At 34.5% G+C, this 20787-nt stretch overlaps 1 protein-coding gene across 7 annotated transcripts in view; it reads right to left on the bottom strand.

Annotated features, from left to right (window-relative positions):
• fbl (pantothenate kinase 3 fbl) overlaps positions 1 to 20787 on the bottom strand; it is a 56349-nt gene that overhangs the window by 4123 nt on the left and 31439 nt on the right. For 4 of the 7 annotated variants that reach the window (XM_085954051.1, XM_085954053.1, XM_085954050.1 and 1 more), the window contains 9 exons: positions 12433 to 12533; positions 11797 to 11888; positions 8278 to 8456; positions 4503 to 4676; positions 3174 to 3332; positions 2279 to 2424; positions 2004 to 2180; positions 1239 to 1374; positions 324 to 439 (listed from right to left, as the gene is read on the bottom strand). In XM_085954051.1, the coding sequence (XP_085810177.1) occupies positions 324 to 439; positions 1239 to 1374; positions 2004 to 2180; positions 2279 to 2424; positions 3174 to 3332; positions 4503 to 4676; positions 8278 to 8456; positions 11797 to 11888; positions 12433 to 12512 (1259 nt within the window). In that variant the 5' untranslated portion in view covers positions 12513 to 12533. The remainder of the gene's footprint in view (positions 1 to 323; positions 440 to 1238; positions 1375 to 2003; positions 2181 to 2278; positions 2425 to 3173; positions 3333 to 4502; positions 4677 to 8277; positions 8457 to 11796; positions 11889 to 12432; positions 12534 to 20787) is intronic. The other 3 variants (XM_085954057.1, XM_085954054.1, XM_085954055.1) reach the window with 1 other exon arrangement.

Below are 20787 nucleotides of genomic sequence, written 5' to 3'. Positions count from 1 at the left end.
ATATTTTTTTATTTCACCTTCCTAATGATATATGTCCACAAAAAATTAACAAAGTTGAAAAAATCCTTAACTGGCCAATAATTGTAGCTCTTCCCCTACATAATTTTACTAATAATTATTGCAATATGTATTCTATATCACGTGAAAATGCAGCCATTCAAATTTAAACTCATCTACGCGTAACTACGATTCCTTTGACATAATAACGTCTAAAATGTAATAAAATCTGTATTTTTCTTTCCAATAAACATTTGCGTACTTGGATTCGAGGTATATATACAACAAAGCTTTATACAAAAGAAATTATTGATGAAGATGCTTACCCCTCATGCTCCAAGAAGAGCGCCTTTAGAGTTCCCTTGGACCAGTAGTCCATGGCGTATGCCAGCAACTGCATTGCGATAGGATTCACGCGCAGGAAATTTCCGCAGAACACCACCTGTAATGTAAATAATAAAATCTGATGCAATGACGAATGAGTATTTCTATCGGGGGTTAATCGAAGTTGCTGAGGTGGCCCGGATGTCAATGATATCTATTCTGGAAGGTTGTGTTGATGTGTAATGCGTGACATGGTTTATTCGGGACACAATTAAATAATACACAGTGTTGATGTTTCTTGGTTTTGTATTATAGATAATAATTTGGATACGGCAATACACAGGAATGGCACATTAGTTTTTATGTTGAATTTAGTAGGATTGACATTATGATTTTAAGGTTGAAACGTTATGCAGAGTTGCGCGCATAATTTGACTGTATCGTTGAAAACTGAAAATGAAACTAATTTATTGCCTGTCATTTCCTGTTCGTATTATTATCTATGCTATATAAATGAGCATAGATAATAATGCTTTAGGTATAGGGTTGAGTAAACCTCAACATTATCTCCAAAATGGAATAGTACCAGGTAGCTAGGATCATTTATTATTAAAAGATGAATTTAATCCCAATTTATACATCATATATGCACATCAGGAATGTTCGCAACATATGATTTTAATCGGTAACCTAGCGGACAGATCATATGAACGCTTTTTAAAACTGTCATTGAGTATGTAGCTATGGCATGCCTGAGCTTTGATAAAAATCACTAACATCCGAACCACGGTAGACCCATAGATTGGACCATTCAGCTTTATTATGTATCCACATTGTTGATATGTTTACTACTGCTCCAAACAGGGACATAGCATTCAACCGCAATCAACTAAATAACACAAAACATTTTGACTTACCCTCTCTATCCTCTCATTGAGAGCGCACAGCCTGGCGATCGATCCGATGTTGTTGGTGATGGTAACGAGTGTTGCCCTCGCTAAGTCTTCCTTGCTCACGTGACTTCGCCTGTCTGAAGAATTCATTTGACCAAAACTGAAAACAAACAACAGTGTTTGTATGTGAAACTTACACTACACTGACTAAATAATTAATCACTTGGACTAGGTTTTCAGTGAAACATCGTAACATACTTTCAACCGCTGATTAATTTTATCAACAGATATTAAAATTATATTACACACGCTAGCATGGTGCGTGCCACATAATATAATGATGAGCATGTGCCGAATTGCAAATTTGAAAAATTAACATTATTTGTCGCATCCCATCTGATTTGAAGATGATATACGTCTGAAAACATTTTCATTTATTATTTAATTTAACGCCCCACGGTGGCCGCGCGGCTTAAGCGTTGGACTATCATGACGCGGGTCCCAGGTTCGAATCCTGGGTCTGGCAAGTACACATATTGTTTTTCAATTTGTGCGTGAGTCAGCGTATGGACCTAATAGGTTGAGCAAGTGGCTGACATCCATTTCTAGTAAAAAAAAAAATCTGTTAATACAAACCTCTACTCTGTAGAGGCCCATATGATCCTTTTTAGGATCGAAGAACATGGTCGGAAAAAATAAAAAATTTAATTTAAGATTATAATATGCCTAGTATTATAATATATTGATAAATGATCTTATTATTCATCCTTTACACTTGTCATAATTTACCTGCTAGCGACGAGGTCTCCGGGCAATCCGAACCTTGCGTAATCCCCGCCGTATATATCTCGCACCAATTTATCAACACGAGTGTTGTCGCCGGCTGCAGCCAGAGCGGTAGCCTCTTCGAAGGTTCGACAGCCAGTCAGCAAGCAACATAATCCGAGGAATGTACCACCGCCCAGACTAAAACACATATTCAAATATGTTAATATGATTTATTACGGATAAGAGGAATAGTTTTTAATTTGGTACACATTTTGAATGATTAAATTAATAATAACCTGGTTCCGCTGATTCTCCTGTAGTCCTTGGGTCCTCTGACAGCCAGAACGGAGACTCCCGACCCAATATTGACAATGATAAATGGATACGGGGTGGAGAAGTCAAAAGGATGCCTCGTGTATAAGGATGGTGCTTCATCTGTACTCTGCAAACCAAACAATAGATTTGTATACTTATGGAGATTGGAGGAATCCTGACGACATCAATGAATCAAATTAAATAATAAATTTGGTTTGAATTACAAAGATGAATGCCATATTCAAGAAATTTTTAATCTTTTCTATGCCTCACGATATGACTAAGGCAGTATCTGACAGGCCGCAGACATAAATTGAATGTTGAGCAAAACTCTTATTACAATCGCTGTAATACCAATAATTTGTGGTTTAGTATTTCATAATTATTCAAACAGATGTCACGGTATGTTTACTTTGTTATACTATGCAAATCAATCGACAGTGGTTAGTAATTTCAGTTTAAATTCGGACGAGATAACTCGCGAAATTTAGATGTGCGGCCTGTTAATCACGGTCTCATAGAGCGAGATAACGCGCTGAAGGCATAGAACCCGTTAAACATCCTCGGTCACACACATATTACAAATCATCAGTTCACAACATTACTGGTGAGTTACAGCACACTGAAATGAATCGGAAGTCAGCTGCGAGATATCATTCTTTCAATAAAAGAATAGAAAAAACTCAAGAAAAGAAAAAAAAGACGGTGGGGCATTCTAAAATGTGACATTAGGGGGAGGTGGGTTAGAAAGTATCCAAAAACATTCGACATGGACGACCATAAAGAATTACATTAATCACCACACTTCTTATCTTAGATATGAGGCAATGGTTATGTTTTCAATTATCTTAGATATGAAAAAATGTTAAGACTTACAGGTTCGTTGGAGTCTTCGTCAACGGGAGAGGGGTGGGGCCTCGGTCCACCTTCAGGGGCATAGTAATAGCATTCGGTGCTACTCAACGTGTCGATGTACAGAATACCGGCAATCAAAGCGTCCAATTCATCTAGTTTCTGAAGTCGCATGTTGACCTCCTGAGAACAATACTGATTAGTTCGTAGTATTATTTTTTTTGTAATGCCTATTTTGTCAGAAGAATAAGGTTTTATTCAAAGACTATAATAACTAGATGCAGTCTTAGGAACTTATAGTATTACAACACGTAATAGCAATTCTTTAGTGTGCTTGAATTGGTAAAACCATAACAAAATTAATATTCTGCAAGATAGTTTGAAAAATGGCGGTAATAAATCCTGTTCATAACCAGAATCCTTGGCATTTCATTATTATATACGTTATATATTATAATTATTGCTTATTTAAATAATCTAAATAAAGACTGTTTGGTTTATTTTCCAGCCAATCACTGGCAGTTATAAAATATGAATGTTTTAGTTCTGGTACAAGTCAAATATGTTTCATATTCGAAATTGGTCAACACAATTATGTACATAGTAATAAATAAAACAATAACATTCATTTACAACAAATCTAAGTTTCATCTTTTTGCATGGCAATATCCATTATCCGAGGGTAATTAGGACCAAAAAAATACCTCTTAAAGTGAATTCGCTTAAAACGGGGACTAATATTACTTGGTAAATGGGTTTAATTGGGACACGTTTAGAATAGAAAAAGACACGTGAGCAAGACAAAAATAGCATAGGATGGAAAGATTGAAAGTGGCAGTTGACGACTGTGAGCTATTGCGCTTGTGTTTTCTATGTGTTTTTGCATTCTCCTGCAAATTCGTAACTGCGGGGACTAACGAATACTCGGATAATACAGGGGGTCCTATATATCATTTCGATTGACTGAATCTTAAATTGTCTTGCGAGTTTTGACATAATAATATGCTGGTGATGTTAGTGAACAAATGAATCCGCTATGTGAAATAACTGCCAGCTTATTTAATTGTTATTCAAAAAAAGTAAGACACCCTGCAGGAATCGAACCTGCATCTCTCGGGTTTCGCGGCCATGCATATAGACCACTATGCTAAAGGCGCCGTACTTAATTGCAACAAATTTTAACTAATGGCTCTTAATACTCTTTGAAGCGCTTTCCAAATTGAGATACTATTGGCGATCGGCTTTATTAATACTATTTATTAAATAAATTAATACGGCTTAAACATTGATAGGTTCCCTGACTTTGAAAAGTTTAATTCCTATTGATGGACATTTAATGAAATATATTTATACCTTTTTAAAATCATCCTCAAACTTATATGCGCCACCGCCGGTCGCGCAGACGGACGTCAGCAGAGCGCCCATCCCTTTAGAGCGAGCAAGAGACAGAAATGCTCCCATCTCACTCGTTGGAAATCTGATGAAGTGAAGCGTGCCCCTCCTACCTCGAACTCGGACATTTTCCATCTAGAATTTTCGTAAGAAATAAATATAAACTGTGAAACAACCATAATTTGATTCAGCCGCGAGTTTCAAACTCATTAACACTCGTTAACACATTATTGGGTTCCACCTCTTCCTATCCATAGTAGCCGCTCTTCGATTCAGTACTCTTAAGCGTGCAGTAGTCATTATTAGATCCAACTAGTCAGTGAATTGTTAGCCTGCCTCTTATAGAATCGCTCGACATTACTCTCTTCACTGGCTTGGTGTCATTCATACAGCCCAAATGACATATCCAGGTGCAGTCTTCCAATAATTATTGATTAAATCTTCGTACATACTGTAAAGACGGATATTAGGTTGTAATTGAGCCACTCTGAGCAGTAGAACGATAGTGGCGAACCTGCCTGCTAAAAAACGAACTCCAAATGAATTTTCAGATTTGAGTGATTTTCATTACCTGTCATATGGTACGAAATAGTAATTGCATCTCGCTCACTCTTAAAGAATGAATTGGGACAGTCAGCACTTTTATGTGTAAACAGATATTGTCATGATAGTTTAAAATAAGCACTATTGCCACCAGTAAATCCATGCACGTGTACATCCGCTATTAAGATTAGTTGCAATTGATTGTCACCAATGACAATGCACAATAATATAAATAAATAGTATGTAAAGTATGTCAAAGTAACTAACTTGCAGTCGAATCAAGTGTCCGTAATTAATATGGACATGGCTCAAATCATAAATCATGTCTGATAGCGTGCAAGACAAATTGCTTATTACAATCTGAGTAGAAGAAAAAAGTGCAACGGACTCGAGTGAACATTGATATCGAGCATCCATTACCCCTCGCTGTCAATCAAATTTTATTATTTATCACAAATTCAAAGTTCTAAACAGAACATTAACATACATTCGTAAAGTCGAAATAAATAATTGCGGCGTGAACTGTCTAGTCTGATGATAGCGGGTCAATTTGATTACCTTCATATAATTTATACGTCTGTCAGTGGCATGCGGTGACTCTTACGTGGGCATGCTCTTCAATATGTAATTGATTTTATCCATCAAAGAGCCATTTACTAGATACCTTACATTAAAATATTACTTACTCGGAATCGCCTATCTATAGATGTGGAATATATCATGGGTTACTGCCAAAAGTTGGTAATTTAGGTATCTAGAGTTAACAACGGATTATATTTCTATATTATAATAAATATGTATGCTAGAAAAAAAAATCAAGATCATCCGATACTCATCCGATACATAGAACATGCACATAAAGCACAAAGAAATTAGCATTATGCTTGATTTTATAGGGCACTCCATAACATGATTTCAACACCCAAATTTTGGCAGTACCTAAACCCACGATATGTGGAAAATGTGTATTTTTGAAAATATATTAATTGTCCCTAAATATGTAAATATACTAATCCCCATGGTGGCCCAGCGGCTTATGCATCGGCTTATAATGTCATAGAACCCAGATTCGCGTCCTGGGTCTGGCATAAACACATATTGTTTTTCAATTTGTATTTCCTAATAGGTTGCGCAAAGTGGCCAACATCCATTTCTTGTAAAAACAAATCTCTGTTAATACAACCTCCATATTGTGGAGACCCATATGATCTTCTAAGAATCGAACATGGTGAAGTAGCAGTTGTTTGCTAGCATTGAAATAGGCATTGCAGCAAACAATTCTAATAGACTATAACTTTGAACAAGGGATGCGCCGCATAACACAGCATCTATGAAGCATTAATACACCACTGATCAATCAACTAAAATATCAACAATCTCCTCAATTTACGGTGGATTTATTTTTCATATTCAAGTGGAATCGTGATCATTTTTGAAGAAGACGATTGTAGAGAACCTAAATTCTAATGCAGGGGTAGTCAACCTGGTCCCTACCGCCCAATAGTGGGCGTTCCAGCTTTCATGGTAAGCGGTAGGGATTTAAAAAACATTTTTATTATGTTTTCATTAAATTCCCCGTGACAATTTAAATTTCAGAAAATATACTATTTGTATCGCCCTTGCATAAGTTTAGTTTACGTTATGTAAGTGATACTAAATGGCGCTATAGTGCAACCGCAAACAAAAGAGCCTCGTCCCAGAATAGCTTGCGCATCTCCCCCCACACCACCTAGCTGTAACAGACAAGCAGAGCTGGTAACCGGTGCCCCCCCTCCCAAACCCAATCCACGATACGCGAGAGGCATGCGTAGACGACGATAACAGTAGCAGGCTCTTTTGTTTGTGGTCGCACTGATCAGTACGCAGTCAAAGTTGTGAGCTTCTATATATGCTAATTATAAATAAAAAGATAGATTTAACTACAGTAAGTTGTTTTATAAAGATTTATTCTGCCAAACTTAGCGAAAGTCTGACATAAAGTTATATGCTTTAACTTGTCTTGCTGTAACTCTGCTTTACAAATTTTATGAAGTAAAGTTACTTCCCTACTTTATAAATAACCATTACTGTCAAACCTATGGATGGTTAGAAAATTTGACTACTAAGAGATACAAAAGTGGGCGGTATAGGTATAAAAAGGTTGACTATCCCTGTTGTAATGTTTCAAAAGATTCCCTCCATTAATAATTACATGTTTCGTTAATTATTGCATATGTAAAAAATTTAACAAAAATAATCAATTAGGGAAAAGTATGACATGTAGAATATAATCCTGAACGATCAGTGCAGGAAAATAATTAACGTGATAAGATCGTGATTTATGATGTTAACCACTCGTCATACAAATCATACCTATGCATGATCTGTAAATAAAAGGATTAGGCACCCAATGTCGACTGTCACCCAATCAGTATGCATTTGTATAAAATATTTATATTTCCAGTACTTATTTCTGTTACCGTCAATTTTTTTAAAATGACAAATATTTGAAATTTTAATATTAGTTATCCATAATACAACATCATGCGGAGAGGGTCTGATATAATGTAATAATTTGCAATAAAGAGCACCCCTCCTGTGCATCTATTCTATACACAAGGCTGCTATTGACGGCTATCGAGGGAAGTTTATCATATTCATGTATTGAGGTGTCAGAACAGTCTATCTCGCTCTAAAAGTTAACACAGCCAAGAGAGATGCTGTTAAAATATAGCACTTTTTGACAGTTCAGACGGTTAACTTATTGTAACAATTAACTGCCTCAATTAATGTTCTGTACATTGGCAAATTAAAATATGACAGCTATAAACATTTATAGTAGTTATCTTTGTGCAGCTGTTTTGATCTATCAACATCTTTGGCATCTATTCTATACACAAGACTGCTTTCGGCAGCTACGGCTGCTATCTAGGGTAGGTTTGTATCGAAGTATTAGCACTTATTGTAATAATTACTTCCATTTATAAAATGTTTCTATTTGACAGATCTTCGGTGTTTTACTGTCAGCGTTAACTGCCCGGATAATCCAAAAATCCATTGACTGGTGATTAAGCCGACTTATTTAAATAATTACTACTTAACTGTGCTTATGTAAAAAAGAAAATATTGACAGTGACAATAGCAAAAGTTTGAGAAACAGAAAACTAGCGAGATAAATTAAACATTCAATATTCATGATTAACAATTTATATACCTGTAAGTGTCCATCCCTGTGCCCCGTGTTACCATAGGCACTATTCCTGGTGAGGTATCTCCTGATATTGCGGAGAGCCTCGGCCTCGCGAGCCAGCTCCCGCCTCGAAGAGTCCCTCGGTTCAAAGTAAACCAGCTTCGTCAGCGTGCCACCGATGTCCATGCCGAACCACGGCATAGCTACACAAAAAATTCACAGATTCATCAATGATATTGTAGAAAGTATCTCTTCACATACTGTGAAATATTAAGTATTACCACAGGAGCATAATTTGGTAAAAGATTTTTATTAGGTTCGTCACATATTTTTCACTAATTTTTTTTTTTTTTTTTTTTTTTCGACCATGTCCGATCCTGATAGGATCATATGGGCCTCCACAGAGGAATTTTCACTAATTAGCCTAACAAAAAATATTTGTAACTTTGTCATTTGTGTGATATTCAAACGGTGCATCGCGACCAATACCGAAGGGCAAGTAGTTTGAATTTTTTTCAGACTGTCTTATTTTTTATTAGACCATGTATGATCGTAATAAGATCATATGGACCTACACAGGGTAGAGGATTGTATTAACAGATTTTCGTTTTTTACGAGAAATTGATATTAGCCACTTATTCAACCTATTAGGTCCGTACTCGTACAAATTGAAAATCAATATGTCTATTTGCCAGACCCATGACATTATAAGCCGACGCGTAAGGCGTTCGGCCATCGTGCCAGACTTACTTAATACAAATTGCACGGTGATCTATGATTGCAATGATAGATCCTATTATGGCACCAGTTTGTGACCTTGTATGCTTTCTTTCACGGTATAAAATAATTTTTGAACAGCACCTATATATTCACCTTAACAATTGGTTTTCAAAATACTTTCAGGAAAAAAATATTATGTGGAAATTTCCACGGATTCAAGATATGAGAGATTTGAGGTTGTTGTGGTGACATTCCTTCCAACTATGACGTTATGCATTGCTTGGGGGGTGTAAATTATGGAAGGAATGCAAATAATATAACTTTTGAGAGTAAATTCCATGGTGTCGACTATTTTTCTGACTGTGTATGGATCGCTACATGTATATTATATCAAAATTTAAATAAATCCTTTTTTATACCTAACCTAACCTACATAAAATTTGAGACTAAGAATAATATGGGGTGGCATTTTTAATACTGAAAACCAGCAACGGTGCATCCATTGGATAGCGACCCGTGTACTTCAGCAATTAAGCAATCTGTACCATACTAATGTGTCGAAATTTACTAACATTTAAGGATTATCTCAAATTCTGTTAATATTTTCTAATAAGTATGTTTCGCAGGTATTCCAAATTGTGTATGTTCAATAACGAATACTACATTTATAAAATTCTGTTGAGAAATTTAATAAAGAATAGTTGGACATATTATCATCATTGAAGAGATAAATCCTTCTTTTCTTGCTACTCGTGGACTTTGAATGACAATGAACACCGTGTAACAATGTTTACTTTAAAATTGGCATTGGAGCGATTGTAATTATTCAAATAATACTCAAATTTAATTTCTAATTACATTAGAAAATAAAACGCAATAAGTAAATGAACTATTTATTGCAATAAGTAAATGAACTATTTATAATTAACGTGATTCCCATGAAATGATGTTCCTGACAAAACCATTGAAATGATGTTCCTGACAAAACCATTCCCGAAGCACGTGAAGATATTAAAAGTTTGCAAAAATTTTCCTGATCGACATGAATAAAACACAATGGAACAATACCAATTACATAATAATGTAAATAAATTAAAATACAGTATGTTAATAATGCTACGTCAATTGTTGTTACTCTACCGATAGCCTATTGTAGGAGTATATTATTACTGCGTATGTTTACGTATATTTAATAATATAGGAAACTTCATTCATGAACGGAGTATATATTTTGAATAATCATATGTGAAGGCTTAGAGACGAGACCTTTGATCCAGGGCCGTTTCAGATTAGAATGGGATACAGGTGGTAGTACCAAGACTAGATGTTTATTAAGAACCAAAGTAAAATAGAGTATATCGTTATATAGTTGAGCAGGTATTAAACGCGTAAAAGTATTTTGTCTTATGTCCCAGAATTCTGTATTTGCCGACCTCAGGATTAGTTGGCAAGTACAGCCTGCCTTCCCGGAATTCGACAGTCACACTCTAGGTAGGCAATCTTCATGACTCCTGACACTAGTATTTACACATAAAGATGAAACATATTTTATCAATTTGCAGCCAACCGGTTTATTTGGTCGCAAAACACTGGTTCTGGGTTGTTTCTGGAGGGCACTCAAAATGTTGGTATCACAGACGATACAATATAAAAAATATAAGATTACAGTACAGCTATAAGTCCCAGAATTTATCTGAATAATAACAGACAAACAAGATAATTTTAATTAAAAACCAAATGTTTTCATTATGAATAGAAGAAAAACTTTTTTCTGCCAGACATGTGACGGATTTTTCACAGATCAATCAGGACATATAAAATACAACTAATTTTATACTGTTCAAACTAGCATTTCCCAAATGGGAACACTGCCACTAACTTTCTTTAAATGTTAAAATAACATGGGTTGATTGTCGTATAGCAACTGGGAATTATGTTAAACTCACTGCTTCAGCGATTTTGTTAATAATGATATATAGAGAGCGCCTATTTTTCGGCAAAATGAAGCCGTGTTTCTTGCGTATAACGCACAGTAGAACCTCGATTTTATTATTATCAACTAAACTATGAAACGTTTTACCATCGTATTACTTCTCAGTACGGCTCCCAAATTTAAACACAACATAGTTAACAATATGTTCCAATTACCACTAACTTTATATTTAACACAAAAACAATAAATTTCAGCAACACGTGCTCGCATTTTTTAAATAAATGTGATCAGTCTAACCCATTTTTACCGGCGAAGATTTGAAAAAATATTTAATTCAACCGTAGAAATTCTATCTTACTCTATCGCATAGTGCGGAGATATAGGCATGCCGAATGCTTACTCACTCGCACTTTTGTTTCGTTTTTCTTCAGGCCTTGAAGGAAACCAAAGTGGATTATCTTCTATATTATGCCGGGTCCACACTGGCAACATGTCGCCGGCAACCTCGTTAAATTTTACGATAATTATCATAATTGCTTAAGAAATTTTACGATAATTATCATACTTATCATAAAATTTAACGAGGTGCCGGCGACTTGTTGCCAGTGTGGACCCGGCATTATGCAACATCTTTACGTGCCATCCTTTCAAGTTCTATTTTTGGTTTAAAACATTTTTGAAAACAGTTTATTGCAGAATTCTAGTGCATGCATACGTAATTATTCCATTGTCAAAAAGCCTCCCCTTTATGATAAAAAATTGTTTAATTTGGACATAATGGATTCACCAGTAAGACTAAATTTAGACATATATTATAAGACTTGCAAAGATTAAGATATGAAGATAAAAATAATAAAACGGTTTAATTAAATCAAATGAGATTGAATTACATGGTTGGGATTGCTCCGGAGGGGAGTCACCGGCCTCCGCTTTCTGCCGAGCACCGTCCATGATGCCGCCGCGACTCTCCAAACGTCCCCTGCTGAAGAAAGTATAATGAAAAGAAGATAAATAATATCCGGTATTTTCTTAAACTGATTTGAGAAAAATATAATTATGTGTCGGTAATTAAGATTCTACACAATAGTAATGCAGAAGATACAGGGTTATGTTCTCATTCTCCCTCTGTGGTTCGATACGATGTTAAGCAAATTGATAACAACTAATACCCTTTAAATACCGGGAATGGTGGTACCTGGCGGGCCACGAATTTCTATGAAAAATAAAACCTTTTTTAGAAATATATTAAAAGTATATCATAAAGACTTGTATATCGGTTAAGAATATCACCATGAATACAAGAGACGTCAGTATATTGTGTACAATATATTAATTCATTTAAAACAACCGAACGGGGCTAGTGTAGTGAGTGTAAAATACAATGTATATACGTTGCTCAATTTCTAGACGACCGTGCATGCACGGATTTGTAGAGCGTGTAAACGCTCGTGTGACATACATCCGGCAGCAAAAATCCCATTATTGACGAAAAGCGCTGAGTTTTAAGAGAAAAAAATATATTTTACCTGTGCAGGACCCTCCGTTTGGCGCGGGCTGTTCTGGCAACCAAAATGGCGCCCCCTTCACGCCGTGGCAACAGCCTCATCACACCGTCTTACTGCTAATGCTGCAGAAAAGAAAAAAATTGATAAGCATTACAATCATTATATTTACATAATCACACCAAACCTCCAGTAGAAAACGAAAATAATTTGCTATGTGGCCTTCCACAGTGTGAAGCTGTGCTTCAACAAAAGATTGTTTGTCAGCCATCTATTCAACCTGTTGGGTCCACACCCTGATTCCAAAGACAAATGTTGACTAAAAAACGGCACATGACTTTAAAACTGTACTAAAATTCGAATTACTCCTGACACCATCTATAAATCAAGTTAGAATTAATGTCATTACCTTGATTTAAATTACAAAGATGGTACCAAATTACAATTTTGTGACAGAATTTGAAACTCAGGCAGCGGAGTTATTAAGAATTGTTCGCAAGGGCATAATTGGTTAGGAACATTCATGAATACTAAATAAAAATGTCACAACCTTGTATTATGTCAAGTCAACAGTGATTCACATTCACAAAGAACAACCCTCTTCTTTAGCGATGACGTATTTAAATGTATACTAATTTTATTAAACATGTTCATCATAACCGTGCTTATCGATTCAACGATTAATAATTGCCATTTTATAGTATAGATATTCTGCGATCATAACCGAGCCTATTGATTCAATGGCACAGTGGTTACTCTCAGTTGAACATCTTTCTATTTTCTGATATTTTGGTCCATAATAAGGTTAATGTTTTAAAACTAGTTTCTGTTTAATTTTTATGGATTGAATATTATATGTTACAAAAATTAATATTATAATCTTTCTGAAAGTACACCAGGATATTTTTGGGTGCCCACGTCGTTCCATACTCAGTCGTCGCAGGTCAAAGCATCACATGTACAACTTCCGACATCCGCTCTAAAACACAATACAATTCTGCATTACAAAAGCGACTATTTATGTATGTACGTACGTCATTTGAGTGACAAAGTTCAATCAAACCGAATGTCAGCAGTGGTGTAGTGTTAAATAAAAAAAGTGCTGAGACAATACACTGTCTAATTTTTTTTATCCCATAGTTCAATAAACAGATTTTTCAACATTTCAATAGTTACCAGAGTTAGATGCCAATGAATAAGGACAATAATATGGTGATTTTTCTATTAAATAATTGGACTTAAAGTTGAACTTTTTTCATATCTTCACATCCATAAGTTTACAGGATATTGACAAACCCACAACATGCATCCCCCATTCCTGTGATTCCCAACTTTTTTGATTGGCGGAACCGTCAGAGGTTTTTTTTTAAAATCTGTCCCACCTGACTTAGCCACATTATGCTCCAGAGGGATAAACTTCAGCAGTATCCAAGTAGTGGCATATCTAGGTAAAAGTGCCACCCTTAAGCAAACTTAAAATGCTGTCCCTAAATAGATTAATTACATAAATTCGTTACCAATCTACTATACTTTATTGACACCCACGGTGGCCGCGCGGCATAAGCGTTGGAGTATCACGCTGTGGGTCTCAGGTTCGAATCCTGGGTCTGGCAAGTACACATATTGTTTTTCAGTTTGTGTATGAGTCAGGGTATGGACGTAATAGATTGAGCAAGTGGCTGACATCCATTTCTCGTAAAAAACAAAATCTGTTAATACAAACCTCTACTCTGTGGAGGCCCATATGATCTTATTAGGATCGGACATGGTCAAAAAAAAAAAAAACTTTATTATTTCTTCAATCTTAAACTGAACTGAATCTCCTCACAGTTGATTCATTCACTACTTACTGCAGTATCCTTAAAAAAACCCTAAACAACACATGACCTGTCTGTCTCCATGCTATAATTTTTATCACTTCCCCACACCGTTGCCTGAACTTCCCCAAGACAGCCTTACAGCATTACCAATAAGCCTTGTTATAAGTTATACGTAACAACTTTCCATTGTTTTATATATATTATAAACATCCCATATTTTTGAATTACATAGAATCTACCCAAATAGCATTCATAAATTGATATCTACATCTACTCCTTCGGTCCCTCCAATGTTTATTGTAAAAATGAATATGGTATTCAGTTAAAAATCAATTACAATAATGGTGACTTACAGTTTTTCATAAGATTTCTTTGATCTATTCTGTAAAACGCGTCCACTTTGGTGTTGAGATTTTGTATGGGAGGGGATTGTATAAAAAATGTTAGAAAAAGTTCTGGAGCACGATTGTCTTGAAAAAAGTCGCAGGTCGATGACCCAATGTGCACCCACGTCACAACATAAATGAATGTCAATGACACAAACGCAGAGATAAATGCAAATGCCTCCTGTTTAAATCTTGAAACGCGTATCTTTAACTTTTTGATGATTACAGATTATTAGTTATATGTAGGTATCTTGAAAAGAATTAATATTGTAAATAAATCAAAGATGAATAACATGTTTACGGTTTAATGCCAGTGTTATCAATAAATAGTGTCAACCATGACATGACATTTCACAGGTTTGCCAGTGTTATTGATCTTAATTCGTAATGAATACACCATAATACATCGTGTAACCAAGAGAGAAAAGAGATCAGATTGCCCTATAACACCAGACCAGACTATCGCAAGAGGACTTGTACTTAACTCCCGGTTACAAAGAGCTCGTTATGTGGAACTTCGTTAGAATGGAATTAAAATATTATCCGACACATTTGATAGGCAGAATAAATATTGCAGTTGGGTAACAGAGAATCAGATATATATTTTGATTTACAACTTTTCAGGAATGAAAATTTTCGGTACTGTTCGGTTATCAGGAATACAGCGGAAAACACATTTTGAAAATAGCCGATAAACAGGATTATTTGTTAGGTTAACCTAACCAAACCTAACCTAACCCAACCTAATCTAACCTAAACTAACCCAAACTAACAAATAATCCAGTATATCGGGTATTTTCAAAATGTGTTTTCCGCTGTATTCCTGATAACCGAACAGTACCAAATTTTCTTTAAAAGTGTTTATGTATTTCTTTAAAGTTTTGCAGTAAAAAACTACTTTTATAGTTACATTTTTATTATTAATTCTTTTGAAATTATATTTATTAAATTAATTCTCCCATGATGGCCGCGCGGCTTAAGCGTCGGCTTATGATGTCGTGGGTCCCAGGTTCGAATCCTGGGTCTGGCAAGTACACATATGGTTTTTCAATTTGTGTATGAGTCAGAGTATGGACCTAATAGGTTGAGTAAGTGGCTGAGATCCATTTCTCATAAAAACAAAATCTGTTAATACAAAACTCCACTTTTTGGAGGCCCATATATGATCATGTTAGGATTGAACTTGATCGAAAGAAGAAAAGAAGAATTCTCTACGGGCTATAGGGATAATAATCATTTTGAGATTTAAATGTGAAGCGACTTGTAAATTAAGCTAAACTACATGCACAAATACAGAAATTGATAAACATATATCGCATTAATATACCTATAATTCACATGTTGTCGTTGTATTTAAGAAACTCCCATTTTTCATGACAAAATGAAATCTATAAAAACCAAATATCTCAAAACTAATTCATTTGTCCTTACATACTGCAGTTTTACACTTTAGCGCGAATACAAGTTCAAACAGTCATATTCCTTGTATCAGCCTTTCTCTATCCAATTCAAATGGGATTAATGAGTTTTACAAGATAGACTGGTGATATTATTTATGTAATTATGATAAAATTCATTATTTTTATATCACCATATTTCTTAACAATTTCCTATACATTTTCATACAAATTACAAGGTTGATGGGTATACGTCAAAAAATTTCTTAATGGCATCACCGTAAAAAGAGAGTAAAGCAGATTCCTCTAACCGCCCCCCCCCCCTAGTAAGTGACCAAATTGAGTACTAGGCACAAAAGTTCTGCTATACTGCTCGAGTGCCTAAATGGAGGTATTGAACATATCAACAGACTAACTATTTGAGAGAGAATTAACATTAAGCATTTAAAAATGCACGAAAAGTTTGATTTATGAAAATCAACATGAATCAGATAACAAGTGGAGTATGGGATATAAAACCAGATCATACCAACCAGTTTAAAGCAGTCAAAGATTGATACATACATGTATATCTACTTCATAATACAAAATAACCTTGGAAATGAATTATTTAATCATTATTATCTAATCAGGAATATATTATATATTTTTAATAAATATTGTAGCCAAAACAATGATAATTTACTAATAAGTCTTCAGATATGAATCACAGCAATGTTCTGAAAATATATTTATTTAAAATACCTGATACACTTTAACTTAGTATATTATTTTCATATTTTTTACTGTGACTCATAGATAATATTAATATAATATAACATTGTTTTGTCTGAATGATATAAAATTTATATATAGGTGGGTACCTCTACATACATAAGATAATGCCACAAATGTAAGAAGAAAAAAAAGATAGAAGATAGAAGATAAAGAAAGAAGGAGGTTCATATTATTATGTTCAAATTATTATTTTTTTAAATTAAAAACTAGTAGGTACCTATCGATACTCTGAAGGCGAGATACCCTTACGTAGCTCCACTGATTCGATCATATGTGATAGAATAATACTTATTATATTGTAAATTTTTTGAACAATTTGAGAATTAAAATAAACAATAATCGCAGCTTTACTGCTGAAGGCTGAGAAAATGTATCTCTCTCCACCCGCTGTCTGGGATGACATTACCTATCACTCCGTGTCAGCCGGTCTTATTACGAGATCTAGCTCAACCATCGGGTTCTATGGGAATTAAATCTTATGGTGAAGACACCTTTTGGCGGTGTTACTATGTATGCCTTACTTTTAACAACTGTCTTAGTACCTATCTATCACCTTTAATTTTTCCCATTCCAAGTAACAAAATAAAACACACAACCCCACTTATTAATGGCAGCTTTGATAACCTAAAAAAGGGGTCTAAAATCTGGTTCTAAACGGAAAAGAAGAAAGATGAATACATCCCCTAGCTCCTTCCACTCTTCTCGGTCCCTAGTTATTACTGAAACAAACATTCATCTTGAATTGTTATAATACCACTAGAAAAAATACCAGGTGGTAGCGCAACCTGTCAACATTCTTGGATATGGTGATATGCTAGTACTGCACTGTAGGCATCCGTCAAACTATTATGAGAGTATCCTACCACTTATTTTGTTTTCTTTAACGACCCGATTGAAATATACGATTCCTTTATTTGCGTGGCAGTTTATTTTTCAAATTTAGAATTTGCGTTTACATGTGTTTTCTCTCAACTCATCCCTTTTAATACGTCTTCTCCCTGTCTCGCTTTCTCCTACACATTTACATAATAATATGTTTTCTCTCATGCGTTACAGACAGATAAATCAAAACGAATATAATATATTGTAATATTTTGTACTAACCTAAATACTTATTATTTTTATCCATGAAATTTTAATAATTATAATGTCAATATAAATAAGTTTAAGTATATATATTTATATAAAAATGACCCAGAAATAATTTTGAATATGACACCAAAGATAATATTATGAAGAAGACCTTCAAAATCATCAGACACATATCACAACCAATTCAAAAGGCATAAAGACAATACAAAAAATTCTTTTTTTTCCTTATGGGTACGTATTTTCAGTATGGAACAGCGAATCGTCGAAAGGAATTAGGTAGGTATAGGAAAGTAGATTTCAATAGAAATTATAATATATTATATGCTTTATGTAGGAGTATTTAATAATCCGGCATTAACATAATATTACAATATTTTTAACAGTGATCAAGACGTTATTGCTTTGGCAGATTGCAGCTTTTCTAAAAAAAATTCTAAATGCTGACTGGAATAAGAAATAGAAAAAATTGTCAGAAAAGGCTAAAAAATGAAAAAAAAATATTCGACAAGAGGTAGGTAATTTCATAGTAATGTCGATTTCCAATAGAAACAAAAAACATCCCGAATTCTAGACTTGATTACAAGAATTCTCAAATCTCGAGAAATCACAAGCTCTCTCTCATCTGGAGGTAGCCATGTTCACTTACCAATAGTGAAATGAAATGGCAAGAATCTCAGCCATCTCAGAATCAACAAGACGAGAACAGACAGCAAAACACGTGTTACAACCGAAATAGCTATCAACTTTTAAAATATTCCGCAGAATTTACTACTTATAATGGAATTCAATGAAGTAAAATGCTGACTCAATTAATAATCAAAACACGTATTTATATACCATGAAAGACCAATTTATATTATGATAAGTATAATATTATGGGAACAACGCCAGAGTAAATGAAGCCAAAAAACCCTCAAAGATCACATGAAAAATAAACAGTTCCGAGAATTTTTGCTATGTTGCTATGAACACAAAAGAAAAAAAATCTGGAATGCACACACCACATATGGAAATGATGGATGACATTATGATTCCTTACATCGTGATGCATGGAAGACCCGATAGACCGTTCTCCCGAGAGATGGAAAAATAATCAGGACTCAACTTGCCAATAATCTGACTAAAACAAACCTCACCTCACTATCGACATCTAGAAACTTAAACTACAATAATGATAATTTACATCCCCCCTTTAGTCTGGGTAAAAAATAGTTCAATAAAAATGAAACTTATTTTTTCATTATGAAAAATACGACATCTTGTTGATTTAAATCCTACAAAAGAAACCCAAGAGTCATGACTTTTTTTAAACTGCATTTTTTTACCGCGCTCTGGTTTATAGCCAGCCACCTGTGATGTGTATTCCATTTGAACATTCGTTTTTTGCGCTCAAGTAATTGAAGATAAGAATAATTCATCATTAAATTGATGTGCATCATTATAACACAATAAAAACGAATGAAGAAAATTAAAATTAAATATTGCAAAAATTGGGTCAAACACAGCTAATGGCAGTTGCCTACTTAATTATTATTTGTAGCCTTCTTCAAAAACGGCGTAATTTTTGTGTCATAAAATGTATTTATTAAGGTGGGTATTGCCATTTTTACAACGCCTGATAACAAATCGACTGAAAATAAAATTCAGCGGGTGGATGCGTTTACGTGGGCAGACTGACGACTGATGACCCAACCTTAGGCGACAGTGATGGTAAACAATCAAACATGAAATCGAGGGGGCGGCGGACAAATAGGTACAGGATTTGTCCAGCTAAGTGGGTTTTCTCGGATTTTTCCGTTTTCCTTAACGTGCCTAATAATGGTAATAAATATTACATGTACCTGCCAACTGCGATTAGGTCCAAATAACACGCTAATTAGATAAAATAATCGTCAGTCAAACATGATAAGTAAGTATTGTAAAACTTTCTTGGTTTTTGTCTGCCTTTGAGAATTAGTTCTAAATAATTACAAGATAAAAATAACTTTTTATCTACAACGTTTTTAAATTTTCTGTTGAATCATATAAACTTGACTTGACTAGCTTAAACGATCAAAAAATGTGTACTTGATAGAAATAATACTGAAATGTCATATTGATTTCCATATTAACGCACGTATACGTTAATAATTTAGTTGCTAGGACCCCAGACCACTAACAACCAATAATGGTGTCGAAATAACTTTTCATACAAAACAGAATTAACTGAAAATGAATTCAATTCTACTTAAAGATGGCTAAAAGTATTTAAAAAATGCATTGGCATCGTGTTCTGATATATTCTAAAAGTTTCAAATGTCCAGCTCGTCCAGTCGGGAAGTTAGTTAAAAATCGATTGCAAGATTGGTACCGGACAAAGAACCACCGGATAAATAAGAATACGAGCTAAGAAAAACGTTGTAAAATTCTGTCGGCGCATCGGTTTTTCGATCCAATAATCGTTATTTGAAAATTTGAAATTTTCTTACATTTTGATGCACCATTATCACAAACTATGATTAAGTATATGAGGTAATATTAGGTTCGGGTGGGTTATGTTAGGTTAGGTTAGGTTTGGTTAGGTTAGGTTTGGTTTGGTGTCGAAATAACTTTTCATACAAAACAGAATTAACTGAAAATGAATTCAATTCTACTTAAAGATGGCTAAAAGTATTTAAAAAATGCATTGGCATCGTGTTCTGATATATTCTAAAAGTTTCATATGTCTAGCTAGTCGGGAAGTTAGTTAAAAATCGATTGCAAGATTTGTACCGGACAAAGAACCACCGGACAAATAAGAAAGAATACGAGCTAAGAAAAACGTTGTAAAATACTCAATAGACCGCATAAAACTTGTCACTTAGAATAATAGTGTTGCAACTCTACATTTACGGAAAATAAGTATATCTATACCTCAGACGTGGTCAT

The sequence above is a fragment of the Rhyacophila brunnea genome, unplaced genomic scaffold (assembly GCF_057557595.1).
Source record: "Rhyacophila brunnea isolate RB1 unplaced genomic scaffold, BYU_Rbru_1.0 scaffold_4, whole genome shotgun sequence".
Classification (NCBI taxonomy): Eukaryota; Metazoa; Arthropoda; class Insecta; order Trichoptera; family Rhyacophilidae; genus Rhyacophila; species Rhyacophila brunnea.
This window is presented reverse-complemented; position numbering and strand designations above follow the sequence as displayed.